The sequence below is a fragment of the Phoca vitulina genome, unplaced genomic scaffold (assembly GCF_004348235.1).
Source record: "Phoca vitulina isolate PV1807 unplaced genomic scaffold, GSC_HSeal_1.0 scaffold38, whole genome shotgun sequence".
Taxonomy (NCBI): Eukaryota; Metazoa; Chordata; class Mammalia; order Carnivora; family Phocidae; genus Phoca; species Phoca vitulina.
The window spans coordinates 18788868-18808156 of record NW_022589741.1 but is presented as its reverse complement, the minus strand read 5'-3'; the positions used below and the strand labels follow the sequence as shown (position 1 = coordinate 18808156).

The following is a 19289-nucleotide window of genomic DNA, read 5'->3' as shown; positions in this document are numbered from 1 at the left end:
TATGCACATCCGTCCGTGCTGCATGCACATCATCTACAGACATCCGTATCTGATCCTCCATGGTGACAGCCTTAAGAAAAACTGGAGTGCAAGATCCCCACTGGTAACACACAACTGTACTTGTAATTCCTTGTTTATTACCTGCCTTTCTCTTTGTAGACGGTAAATGCCATGAAGGGAGGCACTGTGTATCAGGTTCAGCTCCATCTCCCCCCGCTGACTTAGGAGGGATCTTATATACAGTAGGTACTATTCCCAAGTGGTTAATTGAAGTGGCCTGATGCGAACCTAACTAAAACACTGCAGTCTCCCTCCAGTGTCCAGAGTGTCCAGAAACACTCTTCAAGGGATTCAGAGCTTTTAGAGAGGTCCTCCCAAAGCAGCCTGGGGCTATGGACTTTCCCTCCATCCACAGCCCCCAGGCTAGGCAACACTGAAATGCTTTCAAGACTTCTTTAGTTAGGTACCCGCAGCAGAGATATTGCAGGGATGCAGAAGTTCTCCTTTACAACCTAGGTAATTCATTGAAAGGGCCTCCCGGGACCTGTGATGCCAGACCCTAGACAAATGTCACTTCGAGTACTCTAGGTAGATGAGAATATTCTCATCCTGCCCTACCAACTGCTCTGGTCACAGGTAACACACAAAACCTGCATCATTAGAAGCACATCACTATTATGTTAAAATTCTTTGGCTTTTACTCTTATTTTTTTAACTCCTTGCAACTATTAATAAGAATGTATTGGAAGCATATTATGTCAGGTGTCATGCTAAGCATTTACTTGCATTATCTCATTTAACTCTGACATCCATATTATGAAGTAGTGACAATCATTATTTTTCAGGTAGTGCTGTTGAAAACTCACAAGTGTAGCATCTAGATTTGCCTAATGCTAAACAGCCAACAAGCTGCAAGCTTGAAACTTGAACCCAGGCATGTTCAACCCCAAAACTCAGTCTCTTAATTAGGATGTATGCTTATTAAAAAAAAAAAAAATCTGGGGCGCCTGGGTGGCTCAGTCGTTAAGCGTCTGCCTTCGGCTCAGGTCATGATCCCGGGGTCCTGGGATGGAGCCCCCGCATCGGGCTCCCTGCTCAACGGGAAGCCTGCTTCTCCCTCTCCCACTCCCCCTGCTTGTGTTCCCTCTCTCGCTGTGTCTCTCTCTGTCAAATAAATAAATAAAATCTTAAAAAAAAAAAAATCTATCAGAGAAGCTAATTGATAAGGGCTCACATGCTCCCAAAGCAAAAAGAATCCAGGCAACAGGTAAAAAAAAGATGCTAAATCAACTTAGCTGCTTCTTTCTACTACTATTGCTGATGAGTTAGCTTGCTTACGTATCAGCATATGAAATGTGATGTGAATAACAAGACAAGGAGAGCCTAGTGGGTTGGGAGGCAATCATCTCCCTCAAATTCCCCTTGGCTGTTCCCTGTTTCTGAAACCAGAGCTCTGGTCCATAAGAAAATCTTAAGGGCGCCTGGGTGGCTCAGGTCATGATCCCAGGATCCTGGAATCAAGCCCCGCGTCGGGCTCCCTGCTCGGCGGGAAGCCTGCTTCTCTCTCTCCCACTCCCCTTGCTTGTGTTCCCTCTCTCGCCGTGTCTCTCTCTGTCAAATAAATAAATAAAATCTTCAAAAAAAAAAAAAAAAAAGAAAATCTTAAAACATGATCGAAATATGGCTTTAAAGGGCCATGGGATTGCTATCTTTCCTTAAATTAAAGAATAAGACCAAGCAAGATGACGAGACATTCATCATTCAGTGTATTTCCCTCTTTGATCTTCTCACAGAGGGCAGACTATTTTGTATGGTTTGGAAAGTTTCCTGACCAGTAAGTTGTCAGCACTGACGTAATTCTAGATTACTCAGGGGGTGAATGTACGGGTTAATGGTCAGGCAGGTGCTTTCGATTCTCCTGCTCCTGCCTGACTGCAATCTGGCTGCTCCTAGATGTCTGCATTTCAGGAAGGGCAAGAATTTATTTTTAAGATTTTATTTATTCATTTATTTGAGAGAGACAGACAGAGTGTGCAGGGGGAGGAGTAGAGGGAGGGAGACAAGCAGACTCTGCACTGAGCCCAGAGCCTGACACAGGGCTTGATCTCATGACCCCGAGATCACGACCTGAGTGAGCTGAAACCAAAAGTCAGACGCTCAACCGACTGAGCCACCTAGGCGCCCCACCGAAGGGCAAGAATTTTTAAGAAAAAATGAAAGTCCAAAGACTTCTATCTCTGGCAGTATAGCAAACTAGATACGCTGATGGACCTTCCTGCTAAAAACAACTAAAAATGCTGGATAAAATAAAACATTTAGAAAGGAAAAAAAAAACCACCACCACCACCACGGTGGACAGAGATAACGCCACAGGCCCACTAATGTGAGAAGAGAAAGGCCCTGCTGGCTTACCCTCACCCTAAGAATGAGCCTAAAAGAAACTTCCACATGCTGCCGAGGAACTAAAAGACATGCCTATCTTCAGCCTTGGCAGAGACTGAAGGAGGAAAAACCATCTCCCTTGATAAATCATAATTACCAACTGATCCTCACACAGATGGCTGCTTGAGGATTTCCTCAACAATTCACAAAAAAGCCCCAATGTCCAGAAAGGAGAAGGCTGAGGAATCTCAACCACAGTAAACCTGTGAACATCTCATCATCAAAGCTGATCATAAAGAGGGAGAAAAGACAAGGCTTTTCTGGGAGAAAGCTTTCACAGCAAATGTAACCGAAAAAGGAACTGTTCACAGAATTTATGAAAAAAAAAAATTCTACAAATCAGTAAGAAAAAGAAAAACAATTAGAAAAATAGACAAGGGCGCCTGGGTGGCTCAGTCATTAAACGTCTGCCTTCCGCTCAGGTCATGATCCCAGCCAGGGTCCTGGGATTGAGCCCCGAATCGGGCTACCTGCTCGGCGGGAAGCCTGCTTCTCCCTTTCCCACTCCTCCCGCGTGTGTTCCCTTTCTCGCTCGCTCTCTCTCTCTCTCTGTAAAATAAATAAATAAATAAAGTCTTAAAAAAAAAGAAGAAAAACAGACAAGGGATTTGAATAAGCACTTTCAGGACAGGAAGTGATCAATAAATATATAAAAATGTGCTCGGGGCGCCTGGGTGGCTCAGTCGTTAAGCATCTGCCTTCGGCTCAGGTCGTGATCCCAGGGTCCTGGGATCCAGCCCCACATCAGGCTCCCTGCTCCTGGGGAAGCCTGCTTCTCCCTCTCCCGCTCCCTCTGCTTGTGTTCCCTCTCTTGCTGTGTCTCTCTGTCAAATAAATAAAATCTTAAAAAAAAAAAAAAAAAAAAAGAAGGTGCTCAACCTCATTAGCACTCAGGAAACACAAGTCTAAAATGCCACTGAGAAGTCATTTCATACCCATCTAATTGGCAAAAGTTAAAAAGCCTAATAATAAAAAGGTTGGAAAGGAGCTTGTGGACACGTACAGTGGGTTCAACTACCTAAGCAAACCATTTGGTATTACATGGTAAAGTTGAAGAAGTGCATCCCCTAACACCTAATGGTTCTATTCTAGCAACTGAAGAAGCTCCCAATAAGAGATGTGCAGGAGAAACGCCAGACAGCACTCTGAGTAATAACATGGTCTGCAGAAACAAACCCTAAAACCTGGAAACAAATGTCTATCAACAGCAGGAAGGATAAGTAACTGGGATTTTCTTAAGTGCAAATAGTATATAACATTCAGAAAATTTATCAATTACTGTCACGTGCAACCAAGTGGATGCAAATCTCGGAAACGATGTTGAACAGAGAAAGCAAATCAGTGAAGAATGCAAAGTCTGATTGATTCCATGCATGCGCAGCTAGAAAACCAACATGTAACATATAGTTCATATTCATATATTAAAAAGGTGCTCAACCTCATCAGTACTCAGAGTATCTAGATATTCTGTATCTGTGAGGTTAGACAGCCTGTATCCATAAAATGGAAAAATCAAGCAAATGACAAACTCCAACATTCAGAAAGGTGGTCACCTCTAAAGAGTGAGGAAGACAGTGGAATCAGCAGGACAGGTAAGAAGTATACCGTGCTTGGGGCGCCTGGGTGGCTCAGTCGTTAAGCGTCTGCCTTCAGGCTCAGGTCTTGATCCCGGGGTGCTGGGATCGAGCCCCATATCGGGCTCCCTGCTAGGGCGGGAAGCCTGCTTCTCCCTCTCCCACTCCCCCTGCTTGTGTTCCTGCTCTCACTGTGTCTCTCTCTGTCAAATAAATAAATAAAGTATTAAAAAAAGTATACCGTGCTTATTGTTTCTTTTTTTTGTATGCTTTATACAAAAGATTTTATTTATTTTCTTGAGAGAGAGAGAGAGAGAGAGAGCACGCGAGCATGAGCGGGGGGAGGGGCAGGAGGAGGAGAAGCAGACTCCCTGCTGAGCGGGGAGCCCGACTTGGGGCTCCATCCCAGGACCCCAGGACCACAGCCTGAGCCGAAGGCAGACGCTTAACCGACCAAGCCACCCAGGTGCCCCCATACTTAATGTTATATAAATAATCTTTATAGCTATTCAGTATTTAGCAAAAACAATTTAAAAATAAAGTAACTAGAAAACGCCTGACACCAATCTTCTCCTTTGGGTCTTTGTGAACGGAATGGATGAGACAGAAGGACGGTGGTGCAGAGGGGCGGACTGTAACAATTTGTGTCATCTTCATTTTCCAAAACCTAAGTTCAAAAAATTGGCCTTCCCAGGCTCATGGATATTCCCAAGTTTGTTGTGTTTATAGGTCTGATTAACATAAGGTTGAGTTGTATCGCTCCAAACCTCTCGCTACAATACAATGGGTTCTTCCAAACTTTACTGGCTTTTGAATGCAGGTTGGAAGAAGTTCCTTTTTGATTTTAGCGGCTTTGACTTTCTCTTGGCCTCCTACAAGCCTGAAAGTCTCACCACCCCGGTCCTGTTCCTTTCTCAAGCCAACAAGATCAGGATTAGTGCTTCTTGCTCATCCCTAAGCAGGGACTGGTGGGAGGGCTTTGAACCTGGGCATACCACTATGCAGACACCCAAGGCCTCGGCCAAGGGAAACCTGGCAGCTGTGAGCCCACGAACTCACCAGAGTTCAGCCCCCTGCCGCCCACCCATCAGCGGCTCTTTCCACCACCAGAAGCTCACGCCTCCTCGTGACCTTGGGAAGTCCCAGGGAGCCTATCTGGAGCAGAAAATAGACAGTGGACATGATCCCCGAGGCTCCCCTTCTCTCTCGAGTTTCTGGGTTCTGCGCGTGCCTCCCGAGGAGAAGAGAGCCCCAGGACCAGGGCAGAGCTGCATGCCTCCAGGAGCCGGCAAAACTGGGGCAGAGCACTGCTGCAGTCACACGCTGGGGAATCAAAGCTCCCAGCTCAGGCAGGGGAGTCGTCAGGTGCTGAGCGGGTTATATTTAAGGAGCATTTTGGAGGTCAGGAAGCTGGTGCGAGGAGCAGCGGGGGAAGGAGCAGCCTCCCAAACACTCCACTGCAACAAGCCTCCTCGTCCTCCAGCCAGAATCCTCTTCCAAATCCCAAACTGCAGTCAGCACAGCCTGTGTGCGGGGACGGCAGATGGCCAGAGCGGCACCCGATCAGGTGCTCCCCACTTCCCCGTTCCCTCCTTCCCCCCCTTCGGCACTCTCCTCTCCCCACCCTCTGCCACTATTAGTCACTGGCTCTGGGGTGACAGTGTGGGCTACAGGCATTGGCCTCTGCCTTCTGGTCTGTTCATCTGTGTCAGCTCCCGGCTGGGAGCCTCCCGAACCTGCCCCTCCCCTCCTGTGATGGGACCTGTGTGCACACCCCTGCCCTCCAGCCCCACCAGTCCACTGGAGGGCGGACACCGGCGGGGAGGGGAGGGGTGGCGCCGGCCACAGAGAAGCAGAGGGCCAGAGGCCTGTGTGGAAAGCAAGCAGGGCTCTGTTCATTTCGGGTAGGCTTCCTTCTGCCTCTCTGACCCCAGGGATTCACTTACGGTGCTGGAGTTAAACAAAAAACAAAAATAAAAAGTAGACAGACTTACCTCCCCACCCCCATCCTTCTTTGCCCCTCCTTCACAATCTGCTAATCCAGAATGTTCCTCCAGGCCACCAACAGGATGGGCAAGGGCAAAGCCCAGCTCTAGCCAGCTGCATCCCGCCCCCAGCTGCTTCAGCACCCCATCTGACTGAAGAGAGAGGGAGACAGGATGGAGGGAGCCGGTCCACTCTAGAGCGGAAAGTAGTCTCCCCTACGTTATGTCCTGTGATTCTCACAATGCCCCAGGGAGGTGTTACTAAGCCACATTTCACGGAGGAAGAGACGGAGGCTCAGGGAGGTCTGGTTCTCTTCCCACTGCTGGTGGCTGCCCCTAGCCACAAGATAAGGGGGTGCTGTGGTTGGTGAAAAGAGGGAAAGTGAAAAGGTGAAGCTCGGTGCTGAGTCCCACAAACCCCCTCACCTCACGCCAGCCTCAGAACCTCTCCTCAGCCAGGCCAGGATGAAATCACCTCTCTTGCTCACCTCAGGGGCGAAGCCCAGCTAACCTATGTCTCTCCCTCTGTCAAGGCAGCTCTGGACATCCCTTCTCCATGAAGACATCCCCGCTTCCTCGGCTCTGCTCTGTCTGGCAACGGAAATCCCAAAGAGGACCCCCTCTCTCTAGCCTACATATCTCCCCCCTTCATCTCCTGAAATCTCTCCCCGGCTGCCGGGACACCTGCCTACCCACCTCAGTGCTGGCTTATTTGTACGTGTCCATTAGTGTGTTCAGGATCACAACTCTTTCTGCTGCTAGACAGAAGGGTGGCCCCCAGGTGGCACAGCCCTCCACCTTAGAGAAACCCCACCAACCAGGAGGGGGCCTCACCTGATTTCACTCATTCTAATTACATACATAACAAAAGAAACCATCTCTCCTGCCAGATGTTAGAACCAAGGCAGATTTCTAATTACCCACCCTGATCCTCCTGGTTTATCCTCAGGAGAAATTCAGGGTGACTGATGGTATCAGGGACCCAGAAGGGAGCGTATAAACTCAGGTTCTCTCGGGGGAGGGAGCACCCATCTGCCTGCGATCAGCTGCCCCCTGCTCTCCTCCCACCAAATGCAAACTTCTCCCTTCTCATCTAAGTCACACAGGAGGAGGACCTGTTAACAAACTGATGAACTGAGCGTTCACTCATCTTAACAGTGAAGGACTCCTGGCCAAGGACACAAGAATCTACTGTTGGCCGAGAGGCGGCTGGATGATAGGACAAACCTAGAAAAATCACATTCATAACTAACGCGGGTCTGACACCAGTCCCGGAGGTGTGTGTGCTGTGGTTTCACATAGGGATTCTGGAATTAGATATGAGTTCAGATCCATGCTTAACAGCTGTGTGACCCTGAGCAAGTCAACTTCATTTCTCTACGCCTCAGCTCCATCTACACAAAGGTGATGACAACAACCCATACGCTGGCTAGGTTGTCAATGACCTAACCCATGACATACTATCAAGTGCGCAGTACATTTTAACCACGATTAGGATGATTCCCCAACCGGCATCCACAGATGACCACTACCCACTGCAAGAACCAGACTCCATCTCTACGCCTGATCTATGTTCTCTTCTCTACCTAAACAAAAGTTTCTGATTTTTCCCTATTCTGTGGGGCATATTTTTATATTTTTATTTTGTGTTATTTCTGCAACATCTGTCAGCCATTTACTTATTCAACAGTTACTATACTTATTATTGAGTGCCTACTATGTTCAGGGCTCAGGCAAATCGGGATGATATTTCAACAATAAATCCAAGATCCTCCTTGATCTCCAAAAGCTTATCATCTAATAAGGAAGATAAGACATGGGCATCAAGTAGTTACATTATGTAATTTTAACATAATGTTTAAAGTAGTAAGTCATGTAAGAGAAGCATAGATAATCAGGACACAGTACGTCTGTTTACCAGAATGAACATAGGTTTGTAATCATTACGCCAATTTTTCAATCAATTAACAAGTAATAGTGGATATTCTCAGCTAACCAATACAGAGTCTGTCTGTGACAATTATTTCCTGATTAGTCTGGTCCTAACACAAAAAGAGTCAGCCAGAAAAAGGATCCAATATTTGTCATCATCCTTTTCAGAGACAAGAACTTCCTATTTGCATGACAGGTGTCCAGAAATAGTGCCTTCAGAACACACTGCTATTCTCACTGCCAATAAACACAGGTTTATTTGGACAGAGCAGACTGCGTCTAATGGGCTGGAATTTGAAGTTTCATTTCCTACCATTTGGACATTTTCTCATCAGAGCCGTAAGGCTAGGGGGAAAAAAATGGGAAAACTCAAATCTATTTCAGGCCCCTATACCTACTATTTTCTCTAAACATCACAACCGACGTGAGAATGGCATCATTGTGAGCTCGGTTCCATAAGTGCGCCTGTGTCCTTCCATAAATACACTGAGTTTTTAGTTTTTGATAACATGTCCCTTTAAATTTGTGTTAAAATGTTCTTTAAATATAAACAGTGGTGGTGGGCATTTTATATGGTAGTTTTGTTCCCTTCCTTAAGTAAAAGAACTATGTGGCAATTCTGTGTGGGTCCACCAGCTTCTTTCAACTTCTCTACCACATCCCCAGAATCAGACTTCCCCATGAGGAAGGGCTCCCGGGTTCTACAAGCTCACATTCCACCTTTTTTTTTTTTTTTTTTTTTTTTTTTTTTTTTTTTTTTTTTTTTTCACATTCCACCTTAAGGAGGGGCTCTGCCTCTTAACTGCCGGGAAGAGGGATCTGAAAACTTTCTCCAGTCAACTACCTTGTCTTTAGGCAGTCATCTGGGTCACAGAGGTTCCTAATCTAGGGGGTTTTATTGACATATAATTGGCGAATAACGTTCGTTATTTGTATCCATTATGAACTGGTAGCAAAAAGCCTGGTCAACGTCCATCCCCACGCATAGTTACGTATCTTTTTTTCTCATGATGACCAAATCTACTCTTGAATGCTTTGACGATGCCTTGGAAATATGGCCGAGCCTCCCAAATCTACACGGACAGCTACTGCCACTCCCCTAACCTCAGACACAAATTCCCAATTATTCCGGGAACACCTTCTCCTGGATGTCCCACGGACACCTCAAAGCCGGCCTGAATAAATGAAGCTTCTCACGGTCCCTCTGCACCTCCTTCTGACTCTGACCTCCTGGTGCCTGCTTCATTATATGGCACCACGACCTAGAAGGTCACCCGGTCAGACACCTGGCATTCACCCCATACTTCTCTTCAACCTCCCACTGAACCAGGTACAAAGGCATGTCAATTCTAGCTCCCTGAGTGACTCAAGTTTGTGTCTTGCTTTCACTTTTATACCTGCTTTTCAATTCTCATTGTTAGGTTTGCAGGGGTACCTACCCTTCTCTCCAGTTTGTGTATTCATTCACCAAATCTTTATTGAGCATCTATTATATTCCAAGGAATATGCTTGATGCTGGGGGGTGAGCGGTGGGGGGTGGTTGTGGCTTGAAAAGCAGAAACACGCTAGCACTTTGCCCTTAAAAAGCTTATAGTCTAGTTAGAGAAGACAGATATATGTAAAAAAAAAAAAAACAAAAACCCAAAAAACCAAAAACAAAAAACAAACAATAAAACAACAAAAAACAAAGTCTCAGAGATGGCACCAAATAAGGAACTGATCAATTAATTATCTGTCTACCCCGTAGCCAGAGAGTAGACAGAGAGTACGTTTTCAAAAGCAAATCTAATGATATCCTAAAATCTTTCGATTGTTCCCAATATCAACATAATCTCAGGACTGTCTAAGGCTGTCATGGCATGTCAATTCCTGTGTCTAGTTCCATCATCCGCTCCTAAGGCCTGATCATGCCAAGGTGCTTGCAGTGACCTGGGCTTTGCCATGTTCGTGCTGTCTCCTTCCCTTGCCTTGCTACTGTTTGGGGAACAGCCACAGTTTTCCAGGCATGATTTCATTTAATCCTCACTACAATCCTGCAGGGTCGATGCTACTGTCCTCACTTACATGTAAGTTTGCAGAGATGAGAGGCCAAGAGAATCTGCTCAAGTTCACAGAGGCAGAAGGTAGCGGTGTGCACTGGAATGCACATCTGTCTGACTCTGGCTCGTAACATCACCTCTCTTCTCTTGTCCACCTGAGAACCTCCCACCGACGCCTCGGGTCTCAGATCAAATGCCGCTTCCTTTAGAAAGCCCTCCTGCCTGCCCAGGCAACATCAAAGAGTTCTTCTGCGCTTCCCTGCTGACTTGAACTTCTGTTACAACCCCGATTACCTTGTACCATCATAATTTGTTTACTCATCTGTCTCCCTCAACGACCTGTGAACAACTGCTCACAGTGATCGCACACCACCCAACTGGAACCTCCACGCTGAACCTCCTGCTGGTGTATAACTGGCATTCCACGAACATTCCTCGACTGCATGGATTGACGAATGCCCACCAACTCTATTCTCGAGGCTGAAACCGAAACTCTCAGGGCACAATTTACCATCCATATATTTTAACCCAGTCATGTCAGGACATCAGATGGCCCGACTCTGAAACTGCAACCTTAGAAAAGGGGGGCAGTTAGTACCGGGGCAATGCAATAACAGAGCCTCAAAATCCAGACTCCAGCAGATGAAGTCATGCCCACAACAGCCCTCCTCCAGGAGTCAAATGCAGTCTAAATAAGTAGTGCTGTCATCAAGAGTGACCACACTTCCAAACCGAAAGCTATTTCATCCTGGGGCAACTGAACCCAATATATTTGGGGCTAAGGGAAATCCTGGGAACAGTACCTCAGAACTGAAAGGGGAAAGGATAAGGAAAGAGTGGTGCCTTTACATGTATTTAGAAATACATCCACGTAAAACGATGTATTAAGGAAATGGCATCCAAGTCATATGTAAACAATGTACCAATGAGTCACAACATGAATTTTTACTCAACACTTCCACCGCATTGATACATTGTCAGAGATTCGTTCCACTGCATTGATACATTGTCAGAGATTCGTTCCACCGCATTGATACATTGTCAGAGATTCGCTCCGTATGTCAGCCGTAATATATTAAGTTCTCTTTGTACCTGGGCTGCAAATCACAAATAGGTTCTTTATGGGAGTATCTTGATCAGGTAAAGTTTCTTAAACATTTTTTACTTATAAACCTTCTAGAAATCTATAAGAGCCATGGGTACTCTTCCCAGAAAAATGCAGAGAGATACAAAATTCCACCTACAAATGATAGAGGTTCACGGACCCTCTCCTAAGGACCTTAATGGTTCATGGGCCCAGACTGAAAGCACCTAAACTCAACTCTCTCCAAAGGGTTTGGGGTAGAGAAAGTTAAAGAAAAAGAATCACTGCTCTGGGGTTAAACGGTATCTGTGTCCAATGACCAATCAGATTCACTCTTCGAGGTCCTGAAAGCAAAAGCTAGCCTCAGGAATGGTCCAGCTCCGAGGCCAGCTTGTCCACCTGAGTAGATAATCTGCAATCCGGATGAGCGGATGGTAAGCGCCTAAGCAAAACGGAGCCGTCTCTGTTTCTACCGCCATACTCGGATGCGAAAACATAAATACACACCTCCTAACTAATTGCAGAGTACCTCCCCAGTCCCTCCAAACCACACCTTTCCCACAGCACTCACTACCACCAACCCTTGGGAGCTAATTGGTTGATACCAAACCACTCACAAGGTCAAGAGCTAGTTGACCAGGAGGTTCGTAAGAGGTCAGCCTGGTGAGTGACGACACTGGACATTACAGACCGTAGCGTCACCACCACATAGCGAACCTCTTGGAGCAAACTGTGTTGGACTGAAATACAGTTGCAGGTGCCTGTTCCCACGGGGGCCATGCACACCACCTAGAGGGTGCAGCATCCTGCACCATCCGTGCTCCAAGTGGGTTCTCGAATGTTTGTGCAAGGAGGGAAAAGGGAGGGGAAGAGGGGACAGAGGAGGGAGGGGGCCTAGGGAGGCCCGTTATCTAGTTGTGCTCTTCCTGGCTCCTTTCTTCAAAGAAAAAGTATTTGATGAATCTAAGCTGGTTAAAACAACAGCTGTGTGTAATTTACACCACTGTGCAGACTAGAAGATTTAACCCAGAGAGGTTAAGTAACTTGGGTCAGATCACACCGCATGTGAGAGTTAGGAGAAAGGGGCCAGGAACCCAGATCGGTGATTCGCAGAGACATGTCTTAACCACTAGAACACATTACTGCCCCTGGCACCCTTGCTGCCTGGGCCTCCAACCTCATCCTCTCCTCCATATACGCACAGGGCACCCGACCTGCTCCAGAAGTCTGAGCCTTGTCCAGTCTTGCATCTGAGACAAAGGAGACCCTGTCATCTGACCAAAAAGGAAAGTCCCCCAAACCAAGGGCTGAGAAATTCCAGGACTATAGGTCTCTCCCTGCACATAGGGGCCAGAGTTGGGGCAAAGACGCCTCCTTAGATCCCCCATCCACTCCCAAGGGCTCAAGTTCCTCGTTGGGGAAAACGCACAGAAAGACAAACTCCAAATTGCAAGCAGGATTCAGGAGGGATTAGAAACCTGTCTCAGGAGCACCCTCTAGTGAGCCAGCAGGGTCCTGGCGACAAAGCAGCGGGCCCCATTCCCTAGAGGGGCCCAGAGCCACACTTCCATTGGGGCATCAGATGAGTGGTGGGAGGGGACAGCAGCAGCATCTGCCACTCAGAGACCAACTCCTCGCCAATCCCAAGGCCATCATCTGCTGCAGGATGACAGGCAGTCTCTGCTCTCAAGATCGTCCAGCCCACACGGACCCCACCCATTCCTTATACAACAGGCGGAGGGAAGACAGAAGCAAACAGAAGGTGGGAAGGAAAGATAGGGATGGCACAAACGGGTGAAGAGAGCACTGTGGTGTGAGGTAGAGGCAGAAGAGAGAGACAGGATACGGAGAAATGAGAAAAACGAGGCAGAGCTAACGAGACAGACACAGAAGTCAGCCCAGACAGAGCCAGAGACCGCCCCCCCCCCCCCCCCGCTCAGACTCCAGGGCACGTGAAGGTGAGGGGTGTGCTCGGCAGGACCCAGCCCTTCCTCCCCTGTCCTGAGGTCCTCATGCTCGGGTCGGCTCCCTCCACTCTGACACAGCCCCCGGGCGCTCAGGACTGGTGGGCTGAGGGATAGGAGGGGAGAGAAAAGTGAACCAAAGGCAGAACTTGCCAAGCGAAGCCACTTACGCACAGTGCGGCCGGCAGCATTTCCATCCTACCTTTGCTGTCGCCATATCAGCCGGCTCCATGATCTCTGCTTGGCCTAAGGAGCAGCGGCACCATCCAGAGAGAAAAGGCAGAGTCACAAATGTTCACCCACAGAGAACAAACCACCCCTCTGGAAGGTCAGGGAAAATAAGACACCAATTTCTCTTCTCTGGCCCCTTAGGATGGCCTCTACTGGGAGGCAGGGGGACAGGAAAGAGGCCTGGGGTCCCCAGCAAGTCAGGGGGCTGCCTGGCTTCCCATGGGTGCTCACAACAGGCTGAGTCGGGGGCGTCTCCCCTCACCTGGTACTTCTTCCCAGGAGGCAAGTGTGGGTCTCCCAGGGCTCCCCCTGCTGGGGGAGAGCACACAGAGATGGAGGCCCTGCCCTCCCATCACCGGGCCAACTGGTACCCACAGGTCAGGAAGAGGGGAGCATGTGGGCAAAGGCCAGCTGGTGGGTGCCGAGCAAGTGCTAGGGGTAGCAGGTAGGGAGGAGGCTGGGGGCCGGTGGGGGCGGGCGTGAGAACCTCAAGAAGGCGGTGCAGGCACTCAGATGGAAGCAGGAGGTGCTGTGCAAGGAGGCGCCGAGCGACAGAGCGGGAGCCCTGCAAGGCTAGGTCGAGAATGCAGAGGGAGAGGAATTTGCCGGGTGAAGCCACTCACCTTGCAATAACATTCAGACTGACTGAGGCCTACACAGGAGCCAGGAGCGGGCGGTTCACACCCCCCCACTCCACTCCCAGAGACTCACAGCCTCTGTCTAAAGGTACATGAGAGCAGCCCGCAGCTCGGCTGGATCTGCAGAGGCCCCTGGCTCTCTCGGAGCAGCCTGATTGGAGGAGCAGGATGACTTCATCCGGCCCCATTCATCACTGTAGGTTTCCTGCCCAGCAGGGACAGGCCGCTCGGCTTGCCGTGACTACAGCTTCCTCTCTGGCCCATTTCACTCTGGCAACCTGGGATAGGCTGTGTCAGCCAGAGGCCGCCAGGGGAAAGGGATCAGAGCGCCCCAGGCCCCAGGGCGCGGAGGGGAACAGGCTGCTCACGTTTCAGGAAGAGTGCAAAGCCTCCACTTAAATAAAACACCGTGTGTATATTCACTGTGTGCCCTGGCGGGTGCTGGTGCCAACAAAAACACAAAAGGGCAACACTCCTCCACATCAGCAAGACCACTGACCTTCCTGCCTAACCTTTAGAGATAGTCTCCCAATCAAAGAGAAGAACCGATGGAAAAGCAGACCAGTATCGTCAGGCTTCCCCGTGAGCCCCAGCTCTACCAGCTCTTCCAATGTGCTAACCCGGCCTTGCCAGATTCCTCAATGCTTATGGTTTCGGACCCATAAAATGTTAAGGTGGAAGGGACCTTAAAGCTTTGGCTCCATTTTACAGATGAGAAAACGAAGACCCAGGAAAGACTGAAAGGGTCGGAGCTCCTGGGTGGCTCAGGCGGTTAAGCGTCTGCCTTCGGCTCGAGTCATGATCTCAGGGTCCTGGGATGGAGCCCCGCATCGGGCTCCCTGCTCAGCAGGCAGTCTGCTTCTCCCTCTCCCTCTGACCCTCCCCCACAGCTTGTGCATGCTCTCTCTCTCTCTCTGTGCTTTCTCTCTCTCATAAATAAGTAAAATCTTAAAAAAACAAAAGTGAAAGGGTCAAAGAAAGGCCTGCCAACACTCCTTTCCCGATTCCAGATGGACTTACCCTCAGAAAAGGGGAGACCCTGAGAGAAATACCGCCCTTTGTTTACCCCCCACCCCCTAATCCAGCTTCCAGAGCAGAGAAAAATCCAGCACAGCAAGGGTTAAACAGAGAGCTTAAAATATAAGAGAATTAAAAAAGGAAGGCAATGAACCTGTGATCACTCATCTGTTCCCGCCTCCCTCTTCCCTCATTCTTCTCTCTGAACCCACTTCTGTTCAAGCCTGACTTCACAACAAAACTGTGCATTCAGGTAGACTAACAAGAGTTTCCCAAAAGAATGACACCACCAACGATTTTACCAGTTTCCACAGCCTTTGTGCGTCTGGCTTAATAAAAGAACAGTAAGAGTTACGACTCCCATTTGCCTGGAGCTCCGGGGCATTTTCAAATCTGCTGCCTCATTTGATACAGCAACCGAGCGAGGTAAGCTGTACTCCCTCTCGAAGATAACTGAACTGAGATTCAGAGACTTTCAGTGACCTACCCAAGGTCACACAGTACAGCAGAGCTGGGATTCAAGCCTGGGTTCACTGACACCAAACCCCTTGCCACATCTCCCACCACTTCACTTTCTCCCCCTCAATCTGTCCCGAATTCCTATTCCCATTATCACAGACTCAGAGAATATAAAACCTCAATTAATTTAGTACTTCCCTTTGGGACCTCCCCCCCCCCTTTTTTTTGAAGATGGCAAATTGTAAGAAAATGCATTATCAGACATAGGGAAAAAAAATCCTGGGCATATCCAGAGGTTGGTGTATACATTTAGCAAATCTCCTGTGTCCAATGGAAACTGCTTTTAAAAAGAATCATCAGGGACTCCTGGGTGGCGCAGTCGGTTAAGCTTCGAACTTTGGTTTCAGCTCAGGCCGTGATCTCAGGGTCCTGGGATCGAGCCCTGCATCAGGTTCCACACTCAGTGTGCAGTCTGCCTGAGATCCTCTCTCCCTCTCCTTCTGCCCCTCCCGCTCATGCTGGCTCTCTCTCCCTCTAATAAATAAATCTTAAAAAAAAAAAAAAAAGAAGAAGAATCAAAGATTCACTCATGTTCACTTTATTTAGGCAGCACAGTAGACCAAGACAGTTGACCAAATTGGTCAACTATCAAGATTAAAATGAAGGGGGGAAAAGATGTGTTCCTGGCTCCAGCCACCATAAGCACTGACTAGGTCATGTCTCCCTTACCTATCCCATCTTACTCTATTAGCCAAAGGGCACAAAAGTTCCATAAAGCCAAATGAAAAAGGACAAGAGTAAAAGTAGGAGAATATACCATTTAGGCCAATGGATTGGTTTTCTTCGAATCACTGCCCCATGGTCATAGACACAAGTCAACCTGAAAAGGGTATGGGGCACAGCTAGAATGGCACCGGAGGTAGACCATCGTACGCTGCACAAAAAAAGCCAAAGGCATGCGGGCTCTGCCAGTTCCACACATGTCATCTCCGCTCGGAGCCCTGCAATGTGTTCCTTCTGGCTATCGCTCTGGCCTGCGGTCCTTTCTGTTCCTGGGCTGACAGTCAAATGCACAAACAGATGGAGAGCAGAAGGCTAGTACCCACGAAGGAGGATGTTCTGTTTCATCAAAATCATGCAGAAATCGGACCCATGTTCGTAGGACTCCACCCAATCTCCCAAATGACCAAACACCTCAGTCCTTAATGGCATCCAACTGTCACACAGCCCTGGATGGTGAACACAGCACACAGCATTGAGGAGGGCTGCTCAGCCAGAAGCATCTATGTGTATTTTATAAAGCAATTAGTATGTCCTGAACTCCAAGCAGCAGGGAGAGAGCTGTTAGCTACAGAACGGACAATGCGGAAGACAGGGCAGGCCAGGAAGTAGGGGATAATGCTTGGTTTCAATGAGAAAGGAGGGAAAGAGTATGTCCCAGAGTCCAAAGATAATTCCAGGAAGAAAGACGGAAAAGAGACTGAAAGGGAAAAAAGGAAAGAAAACCTGATGCAGAGGATCTCATTAAGAAGCCACTACACCCAGAAAGGAATCTGTCTAAATAATAGAATAAATAACTCCTTTAGTCTACTCATTTGGTCTTTGAACTAGAGACCAGAAGCTTTTTCTGCAACTTCGTCTCATTCTGTTTTACCTAATATTTAAGTGAAAAGATAGATGGATAGAGAGATAGAGATAGAGAAAGAGAGAGAAAGAGATGGATGGGACAGGGAGCTCTTTACAGTATCATTTATCACTACATCATTTTCTCTCCAGGGGAATTATTCGTACTAATTACTTTACCCTAGGTATTATATTCTAACTCCTTAATCACTGTACTTATGTAACAAGTTTAAAACCCAGATACCTGAAGAGAGGCTAGGGTGAGTTTTGGCAGAGGATGGGTAGGGTTTGGGGGGCTGTACGGCACCCAGTTCCCTAAGGACAGATCAGAGGCTGGACACTGCACCTGCTTCTTTCAGGAAGAGCCTCCTCCGAAGCAGCGGCCTCCTGGTGGGCGGGGCTGCAAGGAAGCCGAGCAAGGCTGTCTCCACCCCCGGCCAGATCAGCGTCCCCCAGCTGCACCATGGGATATGTAGTTCTCTGAGCAAAGAGCAGGGATGCCGCCCTATCTGCACGCTTATCAAACATGCAGCCTGATCGCTCGGCCTGTCCCGGGACCATCAACACGGGCCAGGCACCTTTGCCAGAAAGGTACCATTCCTTCTCTCCAGGGTCTGACTTTAAACAGAAGAGATGGTGATGAAACAGGGAGAGGTGCACGAACTACAGGAGCCCAGAAATAGGAAGACCTCGAGAGGTCACTTGAGGTCTTCACTCCGAGTGTAGAGAAGATGACAGCTTTTCTCAAGAGGAGAGACAGAAAAAGAAAGAGGAAGGGAGAAAGAGAGGCAGACGAAGGGGAAAAGGGCAGAGTGTGTGTGTGTGTGCGTGTGTGTGTGTGTGTGTTCTCACAACCGTGCATGTCCGATTCAAGGGCTGGAAGGTGACTTCTCATTTCTCTTCACTCGTTAAGCATCCACACTGGAGAGAGGCAGTCGAGCGTGCTGATGAGCATGCCTCTCCAGCCATTCTGCTCAGGTCTGAATTCTGACTCAACTGCCCACCATCTGTGTGACCTCGGGCAAGTTACTTAGCCTCTCTGTGCCCCCATTCCTCATCTGTAAGGCAGGGATGTTACTCAACTCACAGGCTATATGAAGGTAGCATACATAAAGGGTTTAAAACTGTGTCTTAAGTGTTAGGTATTTTTTTTCTTATTATTATTCAGTGGCTCACCACTTGTCTTCTCCTAATCCAGCTGACCCCTCCCCCCAGAGCATGAAATTTTAAGTCCCTTGCAGAGCTGAAGATGGCAGAGGTAGAATGGACAGAAAACAAGCTCACCTGCTTTTTTTAGATGAATAAAGACATGAAAATGGGAGGGGGGGGAACGACAAGACAGTCATTCGAATAAGGGCAGAAAAGGAACAAAGACAAGAACTACAAGTGGACAATAAGCAGGACATGTAGGGAAGTTTGTGGAGTAAAAAGCCATCAAAGAATAATAAAAGAGTCCAAACAAAAATAAAGAAGGGGAGGAAAGATTCACAAAGAGAATCAGGGACATTTATCAGGCTGGAAGTGGGAGAAAGGAGACTGAGCAATTGAAAACTCAAAGTGGAAAGTTCCACGAGAGGATCTGACTAAAGCATCTGGGAGGAGCTCTGGGAGGAGCTCTGGATGGACAGAAACTGCCCAGCATGAGGAAAACTAGAGAGACAGCAGCTAACACTGCAAAGTTCAAGTCTGGAACCATCTTGCAAAGCGGGCCTGAGCCCTGGAGATCCCAACTGCCGCAGCGGGGCTGGGCTGGAGGGGGTTTCTCGAGCAGTCACGGCAGGAGGGAGTGAGGTGGGTGGTAAGGATTAAGGTTCAGGTTCCAGGAGGAAAGGAAGTAGCCTTCGAGACCAGTCACCTACAAGACAGCACCCTTAGCTCTGAGGTCAAGAGGAAAGAGGCAGGCCTCTTTGAGCACAAGTAGCCCTGGGTACACAGAGGGACAGTGCCAGCCCCTCAGCCGTTGCTTAGGGAAGCTCGTATCTCATGCAACACTCTTGAGGGTCTTTGCTGGTATCAGGCCCTTCAGCATCTAAGTTCCTCAGGGTAAAACAACAAGACAGGCAAAGGGGAGGCCTGCCCCCCTTAGCCACTAGCAATTCCTGAGACCTCACAAGCAACAGGAATATCCGTGATAGCCCCTCAATACCAGCCTCTAGAACTGGACGGCGCAGTGCTGCATAGTGGTTAGGATTTAGAGTCAAGACGCCCGGATTCAGATTCCAGCCCGTCACATTAGAGCTGTGTGCTCTTATGCAAGTGACAAAACCTCTCTCGTGGCCTCAGTTTTTTAATCTATAAAAT

At 48.3% G+C, this 19289-nt stretch overlaps 1 protein-coding gene across 6 annotated transcripts in view; it reads right to left on the bottom strand.

Moving 5' to 3' along the window:
* The window catches only part of GRAMD1B (GRAM domain containing 1B), a 166232-nt gene that overhangs the window by 93800 nt on the left and 53143 nt on the right, over window positions 1–19289 (bottom strand). Inside the window, exons 1-2 of one of the 6 annotated variants that reach the window (XM_032427964.1) lie at window positions 13875–14015; window positions 13191–13266 (exon numbers count right to left, since the gene is read on the bottom strand). The exons of 4 other annotated variants lie outside the window; for them this stretch is intronic. In XM_032427964.1, coding sequence (XP_032283855.1) covers window positions 13191–13266; window positions 13875–13887 — 89 coding nt within the window. In that variant the 5' untranslated portion in view covers window positions 13888–14015. Of the gene's footprint in view, window positions 1–13190; window positions 13267–13874; window positions 14016–19289 lie in introns of those variants that run through there. One more of the 6 variants, XM_032427968.1, reaches the window with a different exon arrangement.